The 14,346-nt window shown below is 31.4% G+C and overlaps 1 protein-coding gene across 1 annotated transcript; it reads left to right on the top strand.

The window, feature by feature from the left end:
• Positions 1-5,101: 5,101 nt before the first annotated feature.
• LOC125851002 (beta-amyrin 6-beta-monooxygenase) lies at positions 5,102-7,338 on the top strand. The gene is made up of 3 exons (XM_049530799.1): positions 5,102-6,050; positions 6,678-6,865; positions 6,947-7,338. Exons 1-3 carry the CDS (start codon positions 5,102-5,104, stop codon positions 7,250-7,252), a joined length of 1,443 nt encoding a protein of 480 aa, XP_049386756.1. The 3' UTR covers positions 7,253-7,338.
• Positions 7,339-14,346: the final 7,008 nt, after the last annotated feature.

Genomic DNA, 14,346 nt, shown 5'->3' with positions numbered 1-14,346 from the left:
TAACGGTGAAGATAACATAATTCCAGATGTCGATTTAGAGTAAAAGAAGATGATGAAGATAGGATGCAGACAAGACAAGATAAGATATGGACAAGATAAAAGAGATAAGATAAGATGCAAATGGCAAATAAAGTGACAAAAAAGATAAAGTAAATAATGTAAAGTAGTCAAAAAGAAGATTTAAGATGTAAATTAGTCAAGTATGCATTATTATGCATGTGCATATTAAAGTAGTAGATAAGAATGGTGGACAAGTGTAAAGTAAGGTATGGTGTGTCATAAAGTAGGTGTACTACATTTGTAAAAAGTTATAAGTAGTCATATTATATTATTATTAGGCACATAGAGTACATGCATTATGGTATCATTTCCTTTCTATATAAAGGAAGATACCTGTAATATGAAAGGCAGGCAATGCCTAATATAAATGGTATCAGAGCTATAGTCTCTTATTTTTAGGTTTAAACTGAGAGCGATCCTTCTTCTTTTACCTAGAATACTAATAATTTTATGTTCATATTTATAAATATGGGTGCACTTTTGATCCTTCGTCAAACTTTCTATTCATGATCGGACAAGCTACTCCAATATTACAAATACAGAGGACTATTAATGCTTCGAATAAAAATAACTTTGAATCTCAAGCACAAGAGGGAATAATTTCGATCAAATCTATTTTCTATCAAGGACATATATAGCTACGTCACTTCTTACAATGTATCCTCTTTTTCTTTATTTGATTAAAATAAGAAGAATAGAAAAGTGTCAAAATATCCTTAAATTTTGTGAAATTAAATAAAAAATTCTTCATTAATAGTTGGGTAAAAGAATACCCTTTCTGTTAACTGTTTGGCTCAAAAAATGGCATATGTTTATCAGGATAAGGACAAAGTAAAATAGAAATATTTTAGGATCAAAATATAAATAATAGAGATATTTTTTAAATTAATGACAGAGACATTTTTTATAGGAAACTTATACGATTAAACAAATTTATACTACTTAATTAGTCATCATAGTTATAGTTTGCTATAATTATCACTCGTGACTAACATTAACTGTTAATTACGTGGGATGGGTTCAAGTTTGTATGATTAGTCACGTTTGTATAATTAGCCAGGTTTGTATAATTCGCAACTACCAATTCTTCGTTTGATTTGTATGTATACGATGGTTTGTATTTGAATATGACGGTGATTTCCTTTGATTTTTGAGTTTTATCACCATATATATTCAATCCTTTTTGTATAGCTTTTTAAAGTTTGTATAAACATGTAGTTTTTGAATTTTGTATAATATAATATGTATAATGTAATTTGTATAATATAATTTGTTTAACTGTTTAAAGTTCAGATGTTTATGTTTGTATAAATTCGTTATATCGAGTTTTAACATATTTGTACAATTTTGAAATTTGTACATACAAGCGAATTATACAAATGTACCCGTGAATTATACAAACGTACCCGTGAATTATACAAAACGAGATGCGAATTATACAAATTATTGTCTCTCTCGCTCGCCTCTCTCCTCCCTCTCCCAATGCAATCTCGCTCACCTCTCTCCTCCCTCTCCCATTCTCGCTCTCCTCTCTCCTCCCCTAACATGTAGCTACGAATCGTAATTAACAAACTATAGCTATAAAGCCTTTCGAATTTATATGAGTTTTAGGCTCCTATTTTCTGTTAAACATGCGCGTGATATTTGGCTAAAGTAGTGTGCAAATGACATATATTCGTGGAAACTTTCAATATTCAACTTTTGACCTTTTTTTATTTTCTTACTCTAATGTAATTTTTTTCCAACACTACAAAAAGTAAACTACAAAGCACTATGTTTCCACAAAAAATAATTTAAAACTCAATATTTAATTATTTTCATGATCTAATAATATAAAAATTGATTCACCACTACCTCCTTTGATTTATTTTCTTTCTTTGCTCACACAGTTGCAATTTGTCTTTATATACAAATATTTTTGAAGTAACTTAGAGTTTATTTTTATTTTTGAGTAGTTCTTTGCATAAAGTTAATCGATCGAAGGAAATATAAGAGATATTTTGAATAAGGTTTTAATTTTTGCACCAATAGCATATGTTTAATGTTGCACTTCTTGTTAAACAGTTTTCTGCTAAATTTGAAAAACTCCTAAAAAAATATATTTTTATGACATTCTATAAGGAATGAGTCATAAAATCATATAAAAAAATAAAATAAATATCAGCAGACAAAAAGGGACTTTGTAGTTGCTATAAAGGAGGAATAAAAAAACGTGATTTACCTGTGCTGCGTTTCTTTTTAAAAAAAAATTGTAGATACTAACATATATTTTTTCTAAATTATTTTAATTAATTATCCTTAATAATAATGGATGATAGCTTTATTTATGTTATTAGGCCAGCCCGTTCGACGCCCGACTATCTTAACTAGTTCTATCTAGATGAAATTTTTTATTTTGAGCGAGGTACAATCAGGGGCGGCTCAAATTCATTGATGACCTAAGGTCAAAATTAAATTAGAGGCTTTAAAAAAAATTTAAAAATTTAAAATATAAACTATCAATAGAATAAGAAAATTCTTAAGTTTTGAATAATAGAAATGTAAGATTAGAAAAGAAAAAGTGAGAAAAAATAGAAGATAGGAAGAGAGAGGATAGAATATATAAAAATAAAATTAAAAAAAGAATAAGGTTTAAAAAAAAATAACTTGTACATTAAAAAAAAAATACACAACTTTTTATTAGAAAGGTAAAAAATAATTGTCATATCTATTACTTCATTAATGCGGTTGACATTTATTGTCTTAGTTCTAATTTTTTTTTTTTAAGAGATAAATGTCAAAAACACACCTAAACTATCCCATTTTTTTGAGTTTCATACCTAAACTATTGAGAGTGTGAATTTCATACCTAAACTATCATTTTTTAGTTTGAGAAACACACCCCAGTGGTGTGTGTAATGCACTCTCTCTTTTATTTTGAAAAAACCTTGACACATGACATTTCACATGGATAAAATATTTCACCTTGATAAAACTTAAATAATAAATTATTAATATTAATTAAAAATTAAATATTAAAGTATTACTATCCATAAAAAAAAATTATTTTTAATTTTTTTTTACCCACTCCACCACCTCCTCTACGTACCCCCAAAAAAAATTGATATTTTGTTATTTTATAAAAAATAAAAATTCTACCCCATTCTAACCCTCCGGTCCTTATTATTATTTTATTTTTTTTACATTTTTCTCATTTTGTGTTAGATATGTACGTACATATATTTTTAGATTTTTTTTACTAGTGTACGAATATAACATAAATAAATTAAAACTTAAAAAAAGTCTTGCGGTGACAAGTAAAAAATATTTTCGATATGTACATATTTAACACTAAATGAGAAAAAAATTGGAAGCGGAGGGTTATGTGGGGAGAGTAGAATTATTTTTTTTTAAAAAATAAAATAATATCTAAATTAGTATTTGAAAAGGGGGGAGGGAGAGGAGATGAAGTAAAAAAAAAAGTACTTTTATAAAAGAAATTTAAACAAAAAAAAATTGCCGGGGGTGAGAAAAATATTTTACATTTTATTTTATAAAAGAAATATTATTTTTTTGGATAATAATTTTTAAATTTTAAATTTTAACTAATACTAATAATTTATTTAATTTTTGTCAAAGTTAAATATTTTGTCCATATGGAGTGTGGTGTGATAATTTTTTAAAATAAAAGAAAGAGTGCATACACACACCATGATGAGAGTGGTATAACAGATATAGGTGTGTTTCTCAAACTAAAAAATGATAGTTTAGGTATGAAACTCATACTCTCAATAGTTTAGGTATGAAACTCAAAAAAATAGTATAGTTTAAATGTGTTTTTGACACTTATCTCTTTTTTTAATTTAATCCTACCTTATTAACTAAAAAATGAAGGGCCTAAAGCCAATGATTTCTTTTTAACCCTTACCAGCCGCCCCTGGGTACAACCAATAAAAGTTATATGAGGATCCATTAACGTTTTGACACGTGGATTGTGGGTGACATTTAAAGCTGTAAAATAAATCTAAAGGAGAGAGAATATGGGGTCCACGTCTAATACTATTAAATAAATTAGTAAAATATTGAATTAAAAGTGAATTGTGGGGCTCAATTTATCATATTCTAAGGAGAATTCTAGCACTCCTTTCTGGACTTTTCCTCTTCTTCTTCTTGAACACAAGACTCCTAAATTAAAAAAAAGTTCCATTCATTTCAAGCAAATTAGTTTCAATAAAAAATCATAGATGCATGTTCAACTATTTAAATTAAACATGCAATTTTTTTGAAGATTGGTGTTTCAACTATTTGGGATCTTGTCAATGTCTAAAAAGTTGATAGCGTTAATGATGCTCAAGAAAATTGAAAAGTTGATGTTCAGATCTTGATTCTTTCCCTCTAAATCTTGCTCATTCACTTTGATCTTCGATTGTAATTTTCATTTGTCCATATTTTCCATATACAAATTTTTGTTAGCTTAGATTTTCAACCTTTAAGAAGATAATAAAGATCGTCTATAAATGGTCTGATTTAATTGATAATTTATATGAATGCATATGTTGTTGCTTTTATTTTATTATTATTTTTAATAGAATTTGGTGTGGAACCAATATTTTCCTTTTAATTTTCAGTCAAACTCTACATTTTCTCTCCTTTTGATTTATTTTCCAGCTTTAAATGTCAAATTGGGCCCACAATACATGTGTCAAAAAGTTAATGGATCCTCATACAACTTTTGTTGGTTGTACCTCGCTCAAAATAAAATTTTTCTATCCAAATAGTTAGAGATTAAAAGTTTTCTTTCACTATTGTGAATTCGCGTCGTGTAGATAAGGCTCAATTAAAAAAAAAAAAAAATTTAATTAAGAATTTTTTCATATCCAAAACTTAAAGTCTAAACTTATGAAGTGAAAGTAAGGAGCGTGGGCCTATGGGGTGGTGGAAATGGGACCTACAAGATTAAAGTTGAAAAGAAAAAAAAATTCTTTCATTATTGAACACATTACACATCCATAGTCCTTTAAAATGAATTTGTGTAAAGACACTATCTCAAAAAAAATAAAAAATGGATCCCTTTGTTCTTTATTCTCTAGCATTTGCACTTCTTTACATTTCTATCTATTTCATTTTCTTTATTCTCAAAGGCAATTACTCCAATAACAAACACACAAATCTTCCACCAGGCTCAAATGGATGGCCAATTCTTGGAGAAAACATTGACATGGTTTACTCATCATCCCCAGGGATATTCATCCATGAAAGAATGGAAAAACACTCATCACAAGTCTTTAAAACCTCCCTCTTAGGTGAAAAAATCGCGATTTTCTGTGGCTCTAGTGGTAACAAGTTTTTATTTTCAAATGAAAACAATCTTCTTACCACATGGTGGCCACCGTCTCTAACCAAACCACTCATGTACCCAACTCAATCTCAATTTCAAAATTCTGTCAAAAAAATTGCTCTTTTAAATCGTGGATTCCTACATGAGATCCTAAAACCCGAAAATCTCAAACAATACATCCCTTTTATGGATTCCATGGCTCGTGATCACTTGAATCAAGAATGGGTCCCTTTCAAAGAAGTCAAAATTTACCCTCTAGTAAAAAAATATACTTTCAGCTTAGCTTGCAAATTATTCCTATCAATAGAGGATTTTCGACACGTTAAAAAGTTATCGGACCCTTTCGTTCTTGTAACGTCCGGGATGTTTACCGTGCCAATTAATTTCCCCGGTACGCCTTATAATCGAGCGATGAAAGGGGGGAAAATGGTGCGTGAGGAGCTTCTGAAGATTATTAAAGAGAGGAAGAATGAGAAAAATAATTATAGTGATGATTTGTTGTCTCGACTTACAAGTTTTTGTGATGAAAATGGTCAATTTATGAATGATGTAGAGATTTACAATAATATTATAGGGTTACTTGTTGCAAGCTATGATACAACAAGTGCTGCTATCACTTTTGTCTTGAAATATCTTGCTGAGCTTCCAAAAATCTTTAACGAGGTTTATAAAGGTACTAATTATTCTTTATGGTTTTAGTAGTTTTATGCACACGTAGATAAAAAAATATTTTACATAATCAGATCACTTCAAATGTAATTATAGGTAACTTTAACTTATTCAGATTCCGTTTATCAAGGGATCCTTATTTGTTTGTAACCAATTTTTTCGTTGATAATTTTAGTTATTCTTATAGTAAATTGATTTGTAATCTAAAACAAATAGTAAGTATTTGTTATAACATGTTAAATTACATAAATGATATGAAAATTTCATTTCATTGCGTTGCTGATGTATATAACTTTAATATATATGTTAGTTACTGACTTTGACAATTTTAAAGATTTTATTACACTATCAATATGAAATAACAAGTTAATGACTTACTATTTTTATGAAGTTATCAAATAATGCTTAAAATTAAGATTTATTTATTATTACCTTATGATTGTCATCTGAGCCGAGAGTCTCTCGAAAAGAACCTCTCTACCTCCACGAGGTATGAGTAATAGGTATGTATACACTTTACTATCTATACTGAGAGTGAGCCTACATTGTCTTTTTTACTAACGGTGAATATATACGTTCTAAGGACTTATATATCATCTTCTTTTTTTTTGTGTGTGTGTGTTTGGAATAGAACAAATGGAAATTAGAAAGTCAAAAGGTGAAGGAGAGTTGCTAAACTGGGATGATATCCAGAAAATGAAGTATTCATGGAATGTTGCATGTGAAGCAATAAGGCTAATGCCACCAGCTCAAGGTGCTTTTAGAGAAGCAATTACTGACTTCACATTTGGAGGATTTACTATCCCAAAAGGATGGAAGGTACAATTCGAGATAATATCTCAGATGATCACTTAAAGTAAGTTAATTTAATTTTCTAATTATGTTTTATATATTGGACAGACATTTTGGAATGTGTATTCAACACACAAAAATCCAAAATATTTTCCAGAGCCAGAAAAATTTGACCCTTGTAGATTTGAAGGAAGTGGACCAGCACCATACACTTTTGTACCATTTGGTGGAGGACCAAGAATGTGTCCAGGAAAAGAATATGCAAGATTGGAAATTCTAGTGTTTATGTATAATGTTGTTACCAATTTCAAGTTAGAGAAATTGGTTCCACATGAAAAAATTATTTACCAATCATCACCTGTACCTCTCAATGGTCTCCCTGTTAGGATTCAACCCCATGGAAATTTAGCTTGAATCATCATTTGTGTCTCACAATATGTATGGTGATTGTCATCTCGTTGCTTATTCAACCGAACCCATGAATACAATCAATAAGATTTTCGTTAACATTTCTGTAATGTTATTTTTCCCAATTGCATGACAATGACACTTTTCAAATGTCAATCGTATCTCACCTAATACTTCCTTATATACGATTTTTTTAATGTATGTCCATATCCTTTTATCTAGCTATTTAGTCATAACCAATACTTTCATCATGACCATTAAAATTTTCTTTGAAAATGCTACGTATAATTGGGCATGTGATAAAACATGTTGTGGAGATATAATCCAAGATTTGAGATTGTTTTACCATACACGCTTTAATTTTTTATTTTTATTTTGTCATTACAAAATATAGATGTATTGAGAATTGCTTCCAAATGAATTTAAATGGATATCCTTCATTCTCTGGGTGATAACGATATTTTTGAAATAAACACTTGCTTTATAGCATATTGTTTCGTTGTTTGTGTGTATGTCATTGTTGTCAAAACTTTTAGAAATCAATCGTGTCCCATTACATAAACCATTTGATGGTGCATAAGCATCTTTTTTAATACACAACACAAGCTAATCGATTTATTTGAGTTCACTCTATTAGATTGATAGTGCTCCCTACACTAGAAAGACTTTTACCTTTAAGTTTGTGTGATATGGAACTAGTGTGATACGGTCATAATTTGAAATTTGAAATTTGAAATTATGATTTTTATTTTCTTAAAAATATAAAACTTAAATATTTTATTAAAAATACTCATCATTTTAAGTTTTATAAAAAGACTGATCATCTTCGGTGTAAAGAGACTGTCCGTACTATGTGAAAGATCCCTTTTGATATATGGTGTCTAAAAAGTGTCTGTTTTGACGCTGAACTCAGCTATGGTTGCTCATTGGATAGCTTTGTAGTATAAAATTGAGAAAAAAAATGACGATTTTCACAATTTATGAGATTTTCATATTTATGGAGAAAAACAAAATAAACCTAAAAATCCAAAATTATATGTACAAACAGAAAACTTTACCTTCAGACCATCTCCAATCCACCTTTATTTTACTCTCCATTCTCTATATTTGGAGAGTAAAATAGAGAATGAACACTTCAACCCTCTTTATTTTAGACTCCATACTTCATTTTTAGAGAGTTAAATATTCAAACAATTTTCATTTTTTTCAATATTTAATTATTATTTTCTAATTAATATATTATTTTACATATAATGTCATTAATTAAATGTCTGATCTTGATAATTCTTTTTAAATGTAATATAATATTTTTAAATATATATTATTTAATATATACTACTTTCATCTCGAATTAATAATATTTCAATTTTTTTTCCAATTTTCGTCAGTAATATAATTTGATTTTATTATTAATTTTGAACGTGCATTCGGAGTTTTGCAATTATTGCAGGATGTCATGTTTTTGGAGAAAGAAAATGCTACATGATATAATGACTACATGTATTATATTGCACAACATGATAATCGAGGATGAACGTGATCTTAATGCACTAAGTCAAGATGTCGTAGAGACTCCAACTCCAACGACATAAATGGTGGCAGATAAAAATATCCGATTTGAACAATTTTTAGCTAGATATATAAAAAAATAATTCAAGGACAAAAATGCTCATTTTGAACTCCGTAAATGCATTAGTAGAGCATTTATGAGAGCAACGTAATAATTTGTGTGTTTATGTATTTGTATTTCACTTTTATTTGAATTTGTCCATTAACTTGTATATTATATAATATTTTCTAACAATTTATGTTATTTAAAAATTTAGAATAAAATATAATTTTATATTGAGTAAAAAATTTGAAAAAATAAAATTTATATAAAGTGATTATTTGGGAAAAAGAAAGAAAGGATGTATATTATGAAATAACAAAATAAGAATGAAATAAAATAATACCGCCTTTGTCTCAATTCCTGTGACACATTTTCGTTTTTAGAGAGTCAAACAGTTTAAGTTTGATAGAGAATTTGCGCATGGAATCTTCAATTTTTTTGAAATGAAATTTATATATGTATAAATAAAAAGTACTATAAGTTACAATAATTGACAATTCAAAATTGAAACACCCCGTAACTAGAAAGAACGAAAAAGAAATTTAAAAGAGGAAATAGCCATTTTTGGAAAGTAAAAAGAAAATCTGGAAATTTTTAAGTGTGTTAAAGTTGAGTTTTTGGTCAATTTAAACGACCATAACTTCTAGCTCAGGATGAGTTAGGTGTGTTTCCAGCTATCGTAGGAAAGATCTTGGAATGATATTTCTAATGCCACCTAGTTTGAGCAATTCCGAGTTCGTATGAGTAAGTTATTCCCATTGGAAGTTGGGTTATTCAAATAAGGAAATGTCCAATCCGGATTTTAGAAGAGTAGTTTGGTCTTTTCCTTACCCTTTTATTTTAATTCATTTTTGGTAATTACTTAGGGGTCTAAATTGAACTTGGTCAGTTTACGCTTTGGAGAAATTGAGTTAGGGTTTTAGAGAAGAGAAAAGAAGAGGAGAAAAGAGAAGGAGAAGCAAGGAAATCGTCAAGTTCTTGAAGCTAAGATCGTGGATTTCGTCAAGGGGTGATCCCTACGAAGTATGTGAGTTCACACAGTGTTGGGTTCCTTCACCCACGCGCCAAACATGTTTAATTCAACGTGAATTTGTCCTAAAAAGTTGAAAGTTTGAATGTTCTTGATGTGTGTTCTTGAATTTACTTTCGTTCTTGAATTAGTATGAGATTGAGGAGTTCTTGAGAGTTTAACATTTATTATTAGAGTTGCTTTGAGTTAGATTCTTGTGTATATGTTATGGGTACCTGAAACTAAAGAGATATGGAGAAAAAGAATTGAAATTAGGCGAATTGGGGGATAGAAAACGAAGAAGGAACAAGTCGGGCAAATCTGGATACCAGGTGCAGACCGTTTTGCCTCAAAAGTTATTTTTTGTGACCAAAATTTAAATACACCTCCGCATTGCGAACCAACTTTCAAGCAGTGATTTCTTGATCTTTTCTCATGTTTAGCTATCTAAAATCATTCCTAAACATCATGAGATCTTTCCTATCACAAATCACAATCCTTGAATCCATAATTCAATTCAAGGAAGGTTAAGAGTCAAGTCAAGAGAAGTTAAGAGCCAAGTTAAGAGTAGTTCATAGAGTCTTTCAAAAGTCTTTTACAAATGATTTAACTTTGTTTTAAGACTTGAGTTTTGAGTTCAGTAAAGAGTAAAGTTGAAGTTCATTTCTTCAAAAGTATATGGGGACTATGTATTCCAAAAGAGTTTAAAATGTTTTCACATTTAAACAAGTAAGGAAACTTTGATTTCCAAAAGAGCCTTTGAGCTAGTTTTCAATTAAAGAGTAAATGTTTTCACATTTAAGCAAGAAAGGAAACTTTGTTTTCCAAAGAGCCTTTGAGCTAGTTTTCATAAAAGAGTAAATACTTTCACAATTAAGAAAGAAGGGAAACTGAGATTTCTAAGATAGCCTTTGAGCTAAGTTTTGATCAATTATCTCAAACCACAAAAAGAAGTTATGTTTTTAAAACATAAAGAACTAGTATATTTTGGGAGTAGTATTGAGCATCGATATGGGGGAGAGTTTATATAACTCCGAGCCGCTATAAACCATGTAGTCATCATGGGTAGAAAAAGGTCATGCTTTTTAGATGATTCTTTTAGTGTTTTTTAGTATCGACTAGTGGATTCACTTAGTAGTTCATGTTCTATACCCTCGGCAAGGTATAGGACGACCTTGGCAGCGTGAAGCAAAATGTTGTATCATCACGATAGCTCTTAAGTGATGGTTGTTGGTTAGAGAAACTCTCACAGTAGTACTTTGTATTTTTGCATACATACAAAGTTATTATTGTATTTCTAAATACACAGAGTCGAAACCATGTTTTAAAGCTTTTCTTTATACTGCATTTATATACACTTCTTTATATTGAAATCAGTTGAGTTGAGCCAGGTAAGTTCTTCAGTTCCTTTCAAGCTTATGTCTTGTTTTATAATTCCCCTCGCATACTCGTACATTCAATATACTAATGCCATTTGGCCTGCTTCTTATTATGATGCAGACACAGGTAACCATGATCAGCATCCAGTGCATCGTTGATCCAGTTGAGCACTCAGAGTCAGTTGGTGAGCCTCCTTGCTTTCTGGAGGATCCCTTTGGTTATGTTTTGTTTTATTGCTTGCTTATTTCAGTTGTTAGGATGATCGAGGGTCTTTTCCCGACATCCCTCAGATTTTAGAGGTTTCATAGACATAGTTAGTTGATGTTAGTTCATGAGTCTTTACTTTCCTTTTTAGTTAAGTTGAGACTAGAGTTGCCACTTTGGCAGTGAATGTTATTTATTACATTCTCAGTTATTTATTGAGCAGTTCAGTGTACTATTTTAAAAGTATTTATCTTGAGTAAAGTTTTCCACTGAGTAAGAAAACCAGTCCAAGGGTTCGTTTGAGGCGAGCAATGGTTCTCGAGTGCCGGCAACGTCTAGGGTGTAGGCTCGGGGAGTGACAAACTTGATATCAAAGCATAGAGTTCAAGAGTCCTAGGGAGTATATGAAGACGTGTATGTAGAGTCCTAGTTATTGGTGTGAAGCGCGCCACATCTATAATTAGGAGGCTACAACATTTAGGAAATTCCTTCACTTCTTTCATACTCACTTCATGCGATAGAGTGTATCTCTATAAAAGTCTCTTTCTAACTCGTGCTTACGCGTAATCGATTTTGAGCTGACCTATGGTCGAGAGTGCCTTCATGAGGTGTTTCTTTCCTCGTGAGTTAAGATAAGTAAAAAGATGGTTGCTGGCATGAGGAACATGATGAGTTTATTCATAGTTGGGTTGACTCGTCTGTCAAGTAAGGATAGTAAGGCAACCATGCTAATAGGTTACATGTACATAGCAAGGCTGATGTTCCATGTGCAACAAGTTGAGAAGGACCAACTGAAGGATAGAGAAGAGTTTGAGAGTAAGAGGGCTAAGTCATCAGGGAATGAATTCGGGTAGCAAAAGAGTAATGCGAACCGGTCTTTTTTCCAACATAAGCAGAAAGGACCTGCTCCATTATCTGCTGGTGCACCTGCACCAAGGAACAAATGTGAGTACAATAGTCAGAATTCTCAGAACTTCAGAGCTAGACCTGCGCATTCGCAAGGTAGTAAGGCACAAAGGGGTACTAAGACTTCTGCATGTGCTAAGTGTGATAGGAGCCACTCAGGGGTGGTCGTGATGGCTCCACTAGTTGCTTCAAGTGTGGCCAAAATGATCATTTTATGGGGGAGTGTCCTAAGAGCAGACAAAGTAATGGTAATGGGGGCAATACAAGTCTTTATTTTGCTGTTTTTCCCTAGCGACTTCTTGAGCCTTCAGTGTTTCTACACCTGGTGGTGAGTCAATTCTACCAAAAAGAGTCTATCGTGATTGTTCTGTTTCCATCAATCACAAGAGTACCATGACTGATTTAGTTGAGTTAGACATGGTAGATTTTGATGTCATTCTAGATATGGACTGGCTTCATGCCTGTTATGCATCAATAGATTGTAGAACTTGAGTAGTCAAGTTCCAGTGAACCAGTTATATAGTTGAAGAGTAGTTCAATAGTGCCTAAGAGTCGTTTTATTTAGTACCTTAATGAAATGAAGTTAGTTTATAAGGGGTGTGTATATTACTTAGTCCGAGTTAATGACTCCAGTGTTGAGATACCTCATATTTAGTCAGTTTCAGTAGTAAAAGAGTTTCCAGAAGTCTTTCTTGATGATCTTCCAGGAGTCCCTCCTCAGAGAGAAACAGACTTCAGTATAAACATTCTTCCAGATGCTCGTCCCATATCTATTCCGCCATATAGAATGGCACCAACAGAGTTGAAAGAGCTTAAAGAACAGTTGAAAGATCTCCTTGATAAGGGCTTTATTTGACCAAGTGTCTCACCTTGGGGCGCTCCGGTCTTATTTATGAGAAAGAATGATGATTCCCTTAAAATGTGTATAGATTACCGTCAGTTGAACAAAGTTATCATCAAGAATAAGTGTCATCTTCCAAGGATTGATGATCTTTTCGATCAACTTCAGGGTGCCACTTGTTTTTCTAAGATAGACCTCAGATCAGGTTACCATCAGTTGAGGGTAGGGAATGTGATATTCCAAAGAAAGCATTGGTCATTATGAGTTTCTGGTCATGTCCTTTGGTTTGTTCAATGCGCCTGCAACATTCATGGACCTTATGAATAGAGTTTTCAAACCTTATTTAGATATGTTTGTTATCGTCTTCATTGATGACATACTAATCTATTCAAGGAATGAGGAATGTCATGTTAGCCATCTCAGAATAGTTCTCCAGACTTTAAGAGATATAGAGTTGTATGCCAAGTTCTTTAAGTGTGAGTTTTGACTTGAAGTATGTGGCATTCTTAGGCCACATTGTGTCTGGAGAGGGAATTAAAGTTGATACTCAGAAGATAGAGACAGTGCAGAATTGGCTTAGACCCACATCTCCAACTGATATTAGGAGTTTCTTGGGGTTGGCTGGATATTATAGAAGGTTCGTAGAGGGGTTCTCATCTATTTCATCCCCTTTGACCAAGTTAACTCAAAAGATAGTGAAGTTTCAATGGTTTGAAGCTTGTGAGGAAAACTTTCAGGAATTGAAAAAAGAGGTTGACTACTGCCCTAATTCTGACATTACCAGAAGGTATGCAAGGCTTTGTGGTCTATTGTGATGCGTTTAGAGTTGGTTTGGGTTGTGTGTTAATGCAGAATGGTAATGTTATAGCTTATTCCTCCAGACAGTTGAAAATTCATGAGAAGAATTACCCAACCCATGACTTAGAGTTGGTTGTTGTAGTATTTTCTTTGAAGATATGACATCATTATTTATATGGTGTTCATGTAGATGTATTCACTGATCAAAAGAGTCGTTAATATGTGTTTACTCAGAAATAGCTTAATCTCAAACAAATGAGGTGGTTAGAATTACTTAAGGATTATGACATGAGTATTCTTTACCACCTAGGTAAGGCTAATGTTGTTGCGGATGCTTTAAGCAGATTGTC

This window comes from Solanum stenotomum, unplaced genomic scaffold, assembly GCF_019186545.1.
Source record: "Solanum stenotomum isolate F172 unplaced genomic scaffold, ASM1918654v1 scaffold21465, whole genome shotgun sequence".
NCBI lineage: Eukaryota > Viridiplantae > Streptophyta > Magnoliopsida > Solanales > Solanaceae > Solanum > Solanum stenotomum.
This window is presented reverse-complemented; position numbering and strand designations above follow the sequence as displayed.